Source organism: Dendrobium catenatum, unplaced genomic scaffold (genome assembly GCF_001605985.2).
Source record: "Dendrobium catenatum unplaced genomic scaffold, ASM160598v2 original_scaffold_161694, whole genome shotgun sequence".
NCBI classification, from domain to species: Eukaryota; Viridiplantae; Streptophyta; class Magnoliopsida; order Asparagales; family Orchidaceae; genus Dendrobium; species Dendrobium catenatum.
Genome location: NW_021480120.1, coordinates 7,650 through 22,268, shown reverse-complemented (window position 1 = coordinate 22,268; position 14,619 = coordinate 7,650). Strand labels below are relative to the sequence as shown.

Here is a 14,619-nt window from a genome sequence, read left to right as displayed (position 1 = left end):
TCTTGTGAGAGTTGAGGTTTGATGGAGGAGATCCCTTGGAAAGGAAGCTTGCGCACACCCCAACCTTGGAGACGGCCGGTTCGGGTCTTATCTTTATCTTTGTCTTTTCCTCCTCCCACCACACACCGCCAGTCACTTCCCCCCCCTCACCCCCCCAAACCTCCCCATCTCACAGCCCTCGTCGCCTCCCACATCGAACTTCCCACCTTCATCCACCATAGCCGCCGGTCATCTCAACCCGAGCCTCACACTCGACGCCCGGGCTCCTCCACCTAGCCGCCACGATAACCTCCCTATTCCCCCATTCATGTTGTTTCCTCATATTTTACGATTGAGTTGAATGAAGGGTAGGTTTGAAATTCAATTGATAATTGTCTGAATTTCAAAATTCTTTCCTAATTTTGTAAATCAATTTAGGAAAGTTTTAATTGAAGCATTTGAATTTCAAATTCGAAATGGATTTTCACTAAATTGAATTTCTTAATTTTCCAAATACCAATCAGGTTTCCCCAAATCCGAACTCCTCAAATCCCCTTGGCTCCATTAGTTTGCCCGGCCCATGAAATAATTCCTGGAAGGAAATTGTTTCTCTAAAAACCCCATCCCACCTCTTTGGGAAACTATTGAAAACCTCACCCTCTTGGCCGAATCCTCTGAACGTTAATTTCCTAAATTAATTCCTAATCATTACAGAAACTTCAGGAAGATTAAATCCCACCTCAGCCCCCTAATCCGCCAGCCACTTTCTCGGACTAACCAGCCCTCACCCTCCCCTCTCTCTCTCCCTCTCTTCCTCCAAATCTTCTCCCCTCTCATGAAATCTGTTTGGGAAATTAATTGTGCCCAAGCTTTCTCCAAGGAGTTCTACTTTTTAGTAAAGGGAATCTGAAATCTTTCCCTAGAGTTTAGCTAGAAAATCTGAACTTTTTTCAGATTTTGGAGAGATTGGAGCTTGCTTCTTCAATGTACACATGGATCGAACACTTCGAAGGCTTGAGGTGAAGGATCTCCACGTCTTCCTTAGACAAAGATTTCTTGAGGAAAATTGGGAGTTTGCTCTCTCTTTCAAAGCACAAGAGAAACTTCTTTCCTTTGAATCTTTTCAATGGCCTTTCCCATACCTAGATAGACGTTGAAGGCATCAAGTGAAATCTCCACGTCTCCTTAAAACAAAGGCTTTTCTCTTTCCACTTGGTATTGAATTTCTTCAACTCTAAGTTCTCAATTGAATGATGTAGTCACGAAGCTCCTCAAATTGCAATCTTGCCAAGGCTAGAACTCCATATTTGTAGGATGAGTGTAATCTTCTATGGCCATCCTACGTCATCATTGTTAGATTAGGAATTAATTTTGAAAGCTAACGTATTCTGTGTTGTTTTTCATCTGTGTTTAATTATCTTGAAACGTTCAAAATTTGGCAACATGTGATTTAACCTATGGAGATTACTCCTTCATTGTTTAGCTTGTCGTGGATAATTGCTAGTAATTTATTCTGAATTTGTTCTAATTTAATAGTTGTTGAACAAATGCCTAATGAACCCATTAACATGTCTTCCTAATTAGGTGCCTGCAATTACATCCCTTCCTTCGATGCTGTATTGCATATACCACCATCGCTCGGATAGCTTCCCAACCTTGCATTCGCGGCATTGAAGATCTGCTGTCATTACAGTGTTGTTGCAATGAATGTTTTTTCCTGAGTGTTCCTGCACTTTTCTGTTGATTGCATGCTGCAAGAGTTTCATAGTTTGACTGGTCTACACTACAACCTCCTTCAAGGACATGGAATCCACCCTAAGAAATTAATTATGAAATCTTATTGATCATGAGAGAAATTACAAGAACAAGAAGGCTTTAAATGACCCCAGGACCTCAATAACAAGCAACACATTATAAACAACTAGCCTACAACACAAAGATAATAAGCACCCTTTAACAAAAGAAAATTATACAAATAACCCTTCTTATGAACTTGACATACCGGTAAATTAATAGCTTCATAGCTTTGATTGGTCAATTGCAGAGGCTATGACTCCACTACAACCTCCTTCCAAGGACATGATAATCCACCCCAAGAAATTGAATTATGAAATCGTATTGAAAAATTGGAAGGACAGCTTTAAATGAATCCATGCTGTCAGTTACAAAGCAGCATTGCAAAAAGCCCTACAGTACATAAAAATAGTAAATATCCCTGTAGAAAAAAAGAAATATACAAATAAACCCTTTTTATAACTTGATTATGTTAGTAGATTCTAGGAAATTCTTACTGCATGATATTGTTTACAAAAATATATTCATAATGGACTATTCAAGAAAATTTTAAAAAGAATTGTATTTTTAATTTTCAAATTAATGACCTAAAGAAATTATCGTGAATGAAATTAGGAAACAAATACTAAAAAAAAAACAAAAAAAAACAAACAATTGAACTTTCTAATGGAAGAAGTTTATCTCATGATATACATGTGGTGCTGTACACACAAACACATATAGATATAGAGTCAGACTACTATCTTCTTAGAAATTTAGAGTTCATTCTCCTTGCAAATCTTTTACTGTTCTATCCATCATATTGAATGAGAATTGAGTCTATTCTTAAAAAAGTGTATGCTTGTCTTGTAACTAGTTTTATCACAGCTTTATGATACACCTTAACTTGTATGTTGGTGCATTAATAATAAGGAATTGTTTTAGTCCTGACAATTAATCTGTTTAATCTTATTGCCATAATATTCTGTACATGCAAGTCTAACAAACCTACATCTCCAAAAGGATAAAGTAGTTACTGAAAGAAAAAATGTCTTAATAACAAAACGGTGATATCATTTTAAAAATTCAGCATATTAGATTTATTTCGTGCATTTTAGGCTCGCTAATTTGGTTTCTCTGTTTTATATATGCTACTGAAGGCGATTGCATGATGTATAGGTGCTCTACGTCATCATTTGGAAATTAAGTATATTAGATATATTTGTTGCATTTTAGGCTTCAATTTTGTATGTAGGATTTCCTAATTTATACATATTCCTGGTTTGCTGATTGGAAGACTTATTCTTAACAGGTGTTCAATTGTAAAGAAACACATTTATAAGATGGCAGGTGAACCTAGTGTTGAAGTTTCAAATGATCAAAAGGCAATAGAACTAATATAGGACGGGATCTTTATGGCTATCCTTGGTTGTCCTCTGCTAAATGGCTCATGGGCATCTATTATTTTCAATATAATAATCTTCCTATGCCCTTAACAGCTGAGCAGGCAGGGAAACGGGGTTTTTCAGAAGCTTTATCCTTGTTGCATGTCAAGAATTTGGCTGGATTTGGTCCTCATCCTGTTGGTTCTACGACTCTTGATCTTGCAATACAGGTAAGTGATTTGGTGTTTAGAAAAGTCTCATTTGTGAGTTCTCGATTTATTAGATTTTTATCATAATCACATCTCATCACATCATCATCATCATCATCGTCATCATCATACGTTGTCATCATTAAAACCACCTTACTTGTATGGGGCTGTTTTATGAATCTTCATTCTCCATTGCCCTTGTTAGTCCTATATTAGGTATTAAATCACTTTCATGCAAATTTTTTTTTTTGCACAATCATCATCTAGCTACCTTTGTTCTACTTTTTTTTGTAGGATTTTGTTTTGATGTATTAGTGGTTTTAAAAATTGTCAGGTGTGTGATATGGAACTGAAACAAAACAAAGTAGTTTATTGATTTTTAGAACACTCCCAATAGCCTATGTTTGATGTATTCTAATTCACTAAATCATGCAAATTTGAAATATTTCATGCTTATCCGTGTTCTCGAAGCCCTGTCATGAGACTCTACCATCATTGTGATAGCATTCCCAATGTCTACGTGTCCTTAGTTGTTGCGATCTCATTTCCATGACCTTATTAACTCTATCTTTTCCATTGCTATGAAATCGTTCCCATGACTTCTTGATTGTCTTATGTCCCACATCACCTCCAACAAGTTAACCCACTGACTCAGTCCTTTTCATCGCTGCCATCTCTATTGACCATCCTTTTTTCGCCATCCCTATTGATCTCTTCCTATTGTCACTATCATGCCAAATAAAATTTATAGATATATTATTAAAAACTTTTATTCATTTATATAGCCATTTAAACACAAAAAAATTTTTTTCCTAAATTTAATTAATATTAATTAATAAACTTGAGTATCCAAATGCATTGTATTTTAATAAACACTATGTTAGACCGGTCCCTGTGGATTGGTACATCGGTCCTTCCTGGACTGGCTCTAGGCTCTATCATATTTGAGGTGGAACAGGCTCATCCTATTTGAGGCGAATAGGCTTCCGCCTTGGATGATTGCCTACCCTTTTGGGTGGGCCCAGAGCAATTTTGAATAAGAGAAAGGCGGAGGTTAGGAGGGAAAGCCAATATAGGAGGATGTTTGGGGATTTCGAAAATTGTTGTTTGCTTTAAAGTAGGATGGTTTCCTTAGGGTCAGGGTTATGTTTGGTTTGTTGAATTTAGATTGTTCTTAGGTTGATTGGCTGAGCAGGAGGCTACGGGATTTGGGAGAGCCGGATCTATCCTCTCCAATTGAAGATCCAATTGTATTTTGTGTTTTTCTTGTTGGTTGTATTAATAAAAAAGAGTTCTTGTGTGCTCTTCTTCTTAATTTCTTGTGCTGTTTTTTGACTTTGTTGAAATTGCATCCACTTTCAATCAAATTGGTATTAGACCTTGTCCTGGATGGAAATAGGACTTCCTTGCTGATTTCTGCTGCGTTTCTCCCTTTAATATTGCTATTGTTACTGTTTGACAGACCAGATCCGCTGTTTTTTGCCGTTTTGATATTTAGAGCTAGAATTGGGTATTCATGTCTCGGAAGGAAGGTAAAAGTGTTGGAGGGGAGATCAGACAATTGAAATATAAAATTTCGGATCTCCAAACTCAATTTTTAGATTTCAAAAGTCAAATTTTCAGCTGTCCATAGAGAAGATTGATGATAATTTTTTCATCCTGGAGGAGCTGTTGAAGAAGTTGCTCGAGGGTCAAACCAAGACGACATTGTTGGAGGTGAGGGAGTCACCGGCAAGCAACGAAGAGGGGAAAAAATCCTATCCGATAAGACAAATGGAAGATTAGGAGGTGGAGATTCTGGAGGGAGAAGGGACTAGAGTCTATTCTAAGAGTGGTCTGTAGACGGTATGGGGAGAGGTGTGAGGAGGTCAGGCATGAATGAATGGGTGTTGAAGTTGAGAGGAGAGGGACATAATTTGAAAGGAAAGGGACTGATTATGATCGAAGGGTACTGAATTTGAAAGAAGAGGGGTTGAATTTGAAAGGAAAAGGGCTAATTATGATCTAAGGGTGTTTGAATTTGAAAGAAGGTGCGGTTTTGACGAAAGTTTGGTATGAGCATAGAAGAGATGATTGGAATCTTAGGGGAACCACTTCCTTGGGGAATGAGAAATTATGGAGAAAACATAGGGTACATAGGAGATCCAAGAGGTGAGGAAGTTGAAGATGTCTATTTTGAGGAAGGTAATGCACGTGAGTGGATATAACAGGTGGAAATGTACTTATCATCAATAGGTTGATGGAGGAGGAGAGTCTAACGTTGGCGAGATGTGCTTGGAGGGAAAAGCATTGACATGATACTAGTGGAGGGATATACGAGGCGACCATACGTACCTAAAAGGAATTTAAGGACTGCTTGTTGGAACATTTCAAAACAAGTAGGGAGGGACTTCTATGAGCAGATCTTTGCTCTGACGTAGGAGGATAGTGGCGGAGTGCCCGTGAGCAGTTTGAGCACCTGACCAGCCTAGAGGGAAACTTTATGAAAGAGCTTAGACTTGATATTTGGACTGCAGTAGAGTGATGAGACTCGTGATTTGGGAAGGCTATGGAGCTAGCCCAGTTAGTGGAGGATTAGAAGCACCTGGAGAGATGGGATGTAGGTAGCAAACAGGAGTGTATATGTTCGGGTTTAGGATAACCGCCACCTTTTTGGATTCTAGGAGCCGACACGGGTATTCATAGGGAGATCTCGAAGGAAGGAGAAGACTGTTGGAGGGAGACTTGGAGAAAATTTCAAGAAGCTCACAGTAAATAAGTTACAAGAAAAGAGGGCGAAGGGCTGTGTTTCAGATGTGAGGAGAGGTATACATCGAGAACTTAAGTGTAAGGACCAAACTCTCCCAGTTCTCACATTTGTGATGACGAGAAAATTGAGGAGAAGGTGCTGTCTTTCTACCTGAGAACAAGTTGAAGTCTTTGAAAGGGGTAGGTGAAAGCCGCTATCCTCCATGGCTAATCGTATCTATAACTCCATCTGTTCTTCCATCGGCCTGCTTGTGTCGATTGTAAAGGTCTACAACCATTTTGTCCTACGGGATAGTGTGATCGTACCCTTTGCATTCGAATCACACGAGCGGAATCCTTTCGGAGACCCACACACTCTAACTGCAGTCCAAATATCAAGTCTAAGCTCTTTCATAAAGTTTCCCTCTAGGCTGGTCAGGTGCTCAAACTGTTCACGGCACTCCGCCACTATCCCTCCTACGTCAGAGCAAAGAGCTGCTCATAGAAGTCCCCTCCCCTGCTTGTTTTGAAATGTTCCAACAAGCAGTCCTTAAATTCCTTTTAGGTACGTATGGGTCGCCTCGTATCCCTCCACTAGTATCATGTCAATGCTTTTCCCTCCAAGCACATCTCGGCCAACGTTAGACTCTCCTCCTCCATCAACCTATTGATGATAAAGTACATTTCCACCTTGTATATCCACTCACGTGCATTACCTTCCTCAAAAATAGACATCTTCAACTTCCTCACCCTTGGATCTCCTATGTACCCTATGTTTTCTCCATAATTTCTCATTCCCCAAGGAGGTGGTTCCCCCTAAGATTCTCAATCATCTCTTCTATGCTCATACCCAAACCTTTCGTCAAAACCGCACCTTCTTTCAAATTCAACACCCCTTAGATCATAATTAGCCCTTTTCCTTTCAAATTCAACCCCTCTTCTTTCAAATTCAGTACCCCTTCGATCATAATCAGTCCCTTTCCTTTCAAATTATGTCCCTCTCCTCTCAACTTCAACACCCATTCATTCATGCCTGACCTCCTCATGCCTCTCCCCATACCGTCTACCAGACCACTCCTTAGGAATAGACTCTAGTCCCTTCTCCCTCCAGAATCTCCACCTCCTAATCTTCCATTTGTCTTATCGGATTAGGATTTTTTTCCCTCTTCGTTGCTTGCCGGTGACTTCCCTCACCTCCAACAATGTCGTCTTGGTTTGACCCTCGAGCAACTTCTTCAACAGCTCCTCCAGGATGAAAAATTTATCATCAATCTTCTCATGGACAGCTGAAATTTGACTTTTGAAATCTAAAAATTGAGTTTGGAGATCCGAAATTTTATATTTCAATTGTCTGATCTCCCCCTCCAACACTTTTACCTTCCTTCCGGACATGAATACCCAATTCTAGGCTCTAAATATCAAAAACGGCCAAAAAAACAGCGGATCTGGTCTTCAAACAGTAACAATTAGCAATACAAAGGGGAGAAAACGCAGCATAAATCAGCAAGGAAGTCCTATTTCCATCCAGGACAAGGCTCTAATACCAATTTGATTGAAAGTGGATGCAATTTCAACAAAGTCAAAAAACAGCACAAGAAATTAAGGAAGAAGAGCACACAAGAACTCTTTTTTATTAATACAACCAACAAGAAAAACACAAAATACAATTGGATCTTCAATTGGAGAGGAAGATCCGGCTCTCCCAAATCCCTAGCCTCCTGCTCAAGCCCAATCAACCTAAGAACAATCTAAATTCAACAAACCAAACATAACCCTGACCCTAAGGAAACCACCTACTTAAAGCAAACAACAATTTTCGAAATCCCCAAACATCCCTCCTATATTGGCTTTCCCTCCTAACCTCCGCCTTTCTCTTATTCAAAATTGCTCTTGGGCCCCACCCAAAAGGGTAGGCAATCATCCAAGGCGGAAGCCTATTCCGCCTCAAATAGGATGAAGCCTGTTCCACCTCAAATATGATAGAGCCTAGAGCCAGTCCAGGAAGGACCGATTGGACCAATCCACGAGGGACCGGTCTAACATAGTGTTTATTAAATACAATGCATTTGGATACTCAAGTTTATTTAATTAATATTAATGTAAATTTAGGAAACAAATTTTTTTGTGTTTAAATGGCTATATAAATTGAATAAAAAGTTTTTATAAATATATCTATAAATTTTATTTGGGCATGATAGTGACAATGGGAATGAGATCAATAGGGATGGCGAAAAAAATGGATGGTCAATAGAGATGGCAGCGATGAAAAGGACTGAGTCAGTGGGTTAACTTGTTGGAGGTGATGTGGGGACATAAGACAATCAAGAAGTCATGGGAACGATTTCATAGCAATGGAAAAGATAGAGTTAATAAGGTCATGGAAATGAGATCGCAACAACTAAGGACACGTAGACATTGGGAATGCTATCACAATGATGGTAGAGTCTCATGACAGGGCTTCGAGAAACACGGATAAGCATGAAATATTTCAAATTTGCATGATTTGAGTGAATTTAGAATACATCAAACATAGGCTATTGGGAGTGTTCTAAAATCATTAAAAACTACTTTGTGTTTGTTTCAGTTCCTATCACACACCTGACAATTTTTAAAACCACTAATACATCAAAACAAAAAGTCCCTACAAAAAAAAGTAGAACAAAGGTAGCTAAGATGAAGTTGTGCAAAAAAAAAATTTGCATGAAAGTGATTTAATACCTAATATAGGACTAAACAAGGGCAAATGGAGAATGAAGATTCATAAAACAGCCCCATACAAGTAAGGTGGTTTTTAATGATGACAACGATGATGATGACGATGATGATGATGATGATGATGATGATGATGTGATTATGATAAAAATCTAATAAATCGAGAACTCACAAATGAGACTTTTCTAAACACCAAATCACTTACCTGTATTGCAAGATCAAGAGTGTCAGAACCAACAGGATGAGGACCAAATCCAGCCAAATTCTTGACATGCAACAAGGATAAAGCTTCTGAAAAACCCCGTTTCCCTGCCTGCTCAGCTGTTAAGGGCATAGGAAGATTATTATATTGAAAATAATAGATTGCCCATGAGCCATTTAGCAGGAGGACAACCAAGGATAGCCATAAAGATCCCGTCCTATTAGTTCTATTGGCCTTTTGATCATTTGAAACTTCAACACTAGGTTCACCTGCCATCTTATAAATGTGTTTCTTTACAAATTGAACACCTGTTAAGAATAAGTCTTCCAATCAGCAAAACCAGGAATATGTATAAAATTAGGAATCCTACATACAAAATTAGAAGCCTAAAATGCAACAAATATATCATAATATACTTAATTTCCAAATGATGACGTAGAGCACCTATAACTCATGCAATCAGCCCTTCCAGTAGCATATATAAAACAAGAAACCAAATTAGCAGCCTAAAATGCACGAAATAAATCATAATATGCTGAATTTTAAAATGATATCACCGTTTGATTATTAAGACATTTTTTCTTTCAGTAACTACTTTATCCTTTTGGAGATGTAGGTTTGTTAGACTTGCACTGTAACAGAATATTATGGCAATAAGATTAAACAGATTTAATTGTCAGGACTAAAACAAAATTCCTTATTATTAATGCACCAACATACAAGTTAAGGGTATCATAAAGCTGGATAAAACTAGTTACAAGACAAGCATACACTTTTTTAAGAATAGACTCAATTCTCATTCAAATGATTGGATGAACAGTAAAAGATTTGCAAGGAGAATGAACTCTAAATTTCTAAGAAGATAGTAGTCTGACTCTATATCTATATGTGTTTGTGTGTACAGCAACCACATGTATATCATGAGATAAACTTCTTCCATTAAGAAGTTCAATTGTTTTAATAGGACTCAATGGAGAAAAAGGATTCATGTAGCCGACCCCACGTAGTGGGATAAAGGCTTGATGTTGTTGTTGTTGTTGTTGTTGTTGTTGTTTATTTGTTTTCCTAATTTCATTCACGATAATTTCTTTAGGATCAATGATAAATTTAAAAATACAATTCTTTTTAAAATTTTCTTGAATAGGTCCATATTGAATATATTTTTGTAACAAATATCATGCAGTAAGAATTTCCTAGAATCATACTAACATAATCAAGTTTATAAAAAGGGTTTATTTGTATAATTTTCTTTTTGCTACAGGGATATTTACTATTTTTATGTACTGTAGGGCTTTTTGCAAATGCTGCTTTGTAACTGACAGCATGGATTCTATTTAAAGCTGCTCCTTCCAATTTTTCAATAAGATTTCATAATTCAATTTCTTGGGGTGGATTATCATGTCCTTGGAAGGAGGTTGTAGTGGAGTCATAGCCTCTGCAATTGACCAATCAAAGCTATGAAGCTATTAATTTACCGGTATGTCAAGTTCATAAGAAGGGTTATTTGTATAATTTTCTTTTTGTTAAAGGGGTGCTTATTATCTTTGTGTTGTAGGCTATTGTTATAATTGTTGCTTTGTTATTGAGGTCCTGGGGTCTATTTAAAGCTTCTTGTTCTTGTAATTTTCTCATTGATCAATAAGATTTCATAATTCAATTTCTTAGGGTGGATTCCCATGTCCTTGGAAGGAGGTTGTAGTGTAGACCAGTCAAAACTATGAAGCTCTTGCAGCATGCAATCAACAGAAAAGTGCAGGAACACTCAGGAAAAAACATTCATTGCAACAACACTGTAATGACAGCAAGATCTTCAATGCCCGAAGCAAGGTTGGGAAGCTATCCGAGCGATGGTGGTATGCAATAACAGCATCGAAGGAAGGGAGAAATGGTTGCAAACAACTTACAGTGCAAGGGGATCACTGGTCTACGGAATCAATAGCCAAAGTAAACTTTTTCTCAAAGAAAATGAACGGGAATGCAAAAACATCCTTGAGTTGTCCAATTGAGTTATAACTCCAGGTTCTTGAAATTCTTTTAGTTTCTTGGAATCTCCTCTTTATTTTCTTTCAGTATCAAGTAGTATTAGAACCTAGAAAGATGCCTCAAATTAAGAAATGCTAATGCCCTACCCAAGAATTCACGATGAATGAATTGCAACAATGACTTGCAAGCGGTGCCAAGAGCTCATTCCTTCGATTTAAATAAGAACCAAGAAGGCTGAGAAATGGAGAACCCTCACCACCAAATGCAACAAGAATTATCAAAGGAGGACAAGCAGTCAAGAACTACCAACAATTTCTAAGAAAGCAACCAAAAATGGTTTATCAAGATTTTTTAGCAAAGATAGATTTTCCAAATTTTGGAAGTGGCTTGAATCCGAATACTACAACAACAAGTATTTATCCTACTATGTAGGGTCAACTATGAATCACTTTTCTCCATTGTATCTTATTAAGAGTTAAATTCTCATTTAAATCTAATAAGAAAATATCATTTTTAATACTTTCCACCTAAGTCTTATTAGGTTTACATCTACCTTTTTTAGCATAAGCCGAATCTAATGCATCTGCTCTCCCAACAGGGCCATCGAAAGGCAGACGTTTTATGTGACTAAATCATCTAAGGCGACTCGCCACTGGAGCTACTCCAACCTTTCCACATATAAACTCTTTTTGTTTTCTATAACTAAGTATAAAGCCACTCATCCACCTAAGAATCCTCATCTCTGCAATATTTAGCTTGAATCTGAATGATTTCATTAATCGGTAGGACACCATAAAGTACATCTTTGATTACAAAGAAGTGTCAACTCATAAAAAGGTCAAGTTTGTGGTCATCAACTTGAAAAATAATTATTCTATTTGGTGAGAGAGCCTTAAAAGAAACCAGAATCACGAAGTAAGGGAAAGATTGTCACATGGGAAAAGATGAAAAATTTACAAAGAAGGTGGTTAACTACTTATTTTCATCAAGATACCTTCATTAAGTTGTCCTTTCTCTTAAATTATGTATCCTTTTAAAATTAAGAAATAAAGAATTCATTATCCTAAAGTGAATATTACAAAACATGATTATAGTTTTAGATCTGATAAGAGATCATATCTATATAATTGAAGTTAAATTTAGCGACCTCAAATATTTTAACATCTATCAAAGTTAATATTAAATCCAAAAAAAATAAAAATAAAAAAGTAAAGTGGCGCATAACAAAGTCTTGTTTTAATAAAAACCTACAATATTATGCACAATTTCAGCATATTGCATCTTGTAGAAAAGTTAGAACTAAAAATTTTAATCTAAGCCATTAGAATCAATTCTATGTGCCTGACTTTATAATTCTTTGTATCTTCAAGAAGATGAATTGCCCCACCAATGCTATCAAAAGTGATAGAATTCTCCACAAACTAAATGGAAGGTTTTTGTTTCAAAACAAAGGTTCTTATTTCAAACATAGTGTCCTTATCAATGTTAGGAACAGATCAATTTAGGTATTTCTCATTGATATAAAATTTTATCATATGAGACTTCTTAATATTTGCAAATTTCATTATTAAAGAACTTCGCCTATATGAGAATAGGCCAAGTTTCAAATTCAAGCATAAATGTACATCAAAATAGTTAAAAAAACAATGCCAATGGCTTTACTAAATTTGTAAAAACAACCTTCCTTCATCCAGATATATATAAAAGGACTACATTTACTATTACATGTAATGTGATAATGACATTTAATAACAAAGAAGTTGACATATGGCCTGGACATGCACACTACCTAAAAAATAAATAAAGAAGGGCTTTATACTGATTTTTCATTCAACCTGTAGATTAGGAGTCGTGATACGAATTGATCCCTCTTATTCTACTGAATCACAATTAGCCATTGTTATAGAAAATGGTTGCATAAATCGGACGAGTGGTAATAATTTCTACAAATTCAACTAAACATAATAAGGTTTAAAAAAAACGATAAACATCACTGAAACATCGTTGAAGAATAGCATAATAGTGTTCCATCCATCCACGCATGCCACAAATAGGTTTCTCACTCGTATCACAATACCATAGAGATTACTAGCTTTTCAAACTACCATTTATATATTAAAACAGCATAGAAAATTGCAGCAGATTCATGACTGCCATTTCCAGTGGTGGAAACTTGAAGCATTAAACAGTAAAATAAGATAAATTTATAAAACAAGATTAGAGGATTACCTCGGTTTTTCTCAACACCTAAGCGCAATCCAATTATATAAGGAAATCAAAAACAATGAAGCCGAAAACTCAGAGATTGGAGACATAGTTTGGTCGCGACATGAAGAACTCGCCTCTAATGTTAACCCTAATCTGAGATCGACGAGTGGTTTGACTTGCAAAGAAGACAAATATGTATGGAGGGAGGGGAATAGATCAAGGAGAGAAAAAATCGAGAAACCGTGCATTGAAATTTGAAAGACCGAATTGAACCGTCAAAAATCAGTCGAACCGGAGCTGGTGGGTGAAAAAAAACCGAAAACAGTCAAAAACAGTATAAAAACTTAAAAATTTGTGATGATAATTTTTAAATGTTTTTATTTTATTTTAACAATATAATTTTTAAATATATATATTTAAAACTTATGGTTTAAAATTTGACTTTTAAAATATAAATAAAAAAGAATAGCTCTTCCACAAACAACAAATTATTCTGTGCGGACGCCGAACGCTGTCCAGAGATCAACCAGATGTGTTCATGTTACATGTGTGCTCCAGGTACCAGTGACTTGGACTGCGTGTCGGTATCACTGCGTTGCGCATTTTGTTGAAATTTTCGTTGAATGACGTTCTACGTTCGATCTGTTGCAACCGAATAATTTCCCTTCACCCAAAAAATGTTTGGATTAAAAATTTTGAAGTTGTGAGGTAAGTCTTCGTTTTGGAGATCAATTTTTTTATTTTTTAAAAAAAATAATTTTTTTTAATAAAAAAAAAATTTAATTAACAGATATTTTGTAACTTAAAATTTTTGTTAACCAAAGTTGTCCCAAATGAGGATAAGAAATGAGTTTTAAAAACAAATCAAAAATCTATTAAAGCCACCCAAATAAAAGCATTTTTTCCGACAGCTTAAGCTTTATTATTTTCTGCTTCAAAAATATTTCTTTCGAAAAGCATTTTTTAAAGTAATGAAAATAATAAATATTTGATAATTTAATAAATATTTAAAAAATATGATCTAGAATTTATTTTATTATTTGAGATTTAGATACCAAAAATATTTGAGCTAAATTAATATTTATTATTTAAAAATAATAGATTTAATTTGTAGATAAAAAAGGCAGTTATATGCAATTTTTCGCCAAAAATGCTTCCTAACTACCCCCCTTTATCGATATTATAATATCATAAGCTTTAAGACTAGAAAAAATTCCTATGCACGTGACTAAAAAATAAGAAAAAATTTATATTTTAAATATTTTGATATATTATCATTGTTAAGTTGAAAAATTTTAAATTTCATTATTATGGACATAATTATAATCATTAATTTTACCTAGTTTTATTGCAACATGCATTAAATGCACGTGAATAAAAAATTTAAAAATAAAAACTCAATCAATTGACTATTCTTGTTATGAAGCTCCCAAACAGCGTT

The 14,619-nt window shown here is 35.9% G+C and overlaps 1 protein-coding gene across 1 annotated transcript in view; it reads right to left on the bottom strand.

Annotated features, from left to right (window-relative positions):
- The window catches only part of LOC110111048, a 21,868-nt gene extending 8,430 nt beyond the window's left edge, over positions 1-13,438 (bottom strand). The window contains exons 1-2 of the mRNA XM_020842742.2: positions 13,200-13,438; positions 8,991-9,295 (exon numbers count right to left, since the gene is read on the bottom strand). Of these exons, the coding sequence (XP_020698401.1) occupies positions 8,991-9,263 (273 nt within the window). The 5' untranslated portion in view covers positions 9,264-9,295; positions 13,200-13,438. The remainder of the gene's footprint in view (positions 1-8,990; positions 9,296-13,199) is intronic.
- Between the last annotated feature and the right edge of the window lie 1,181 nt (positions 13,439-14,619).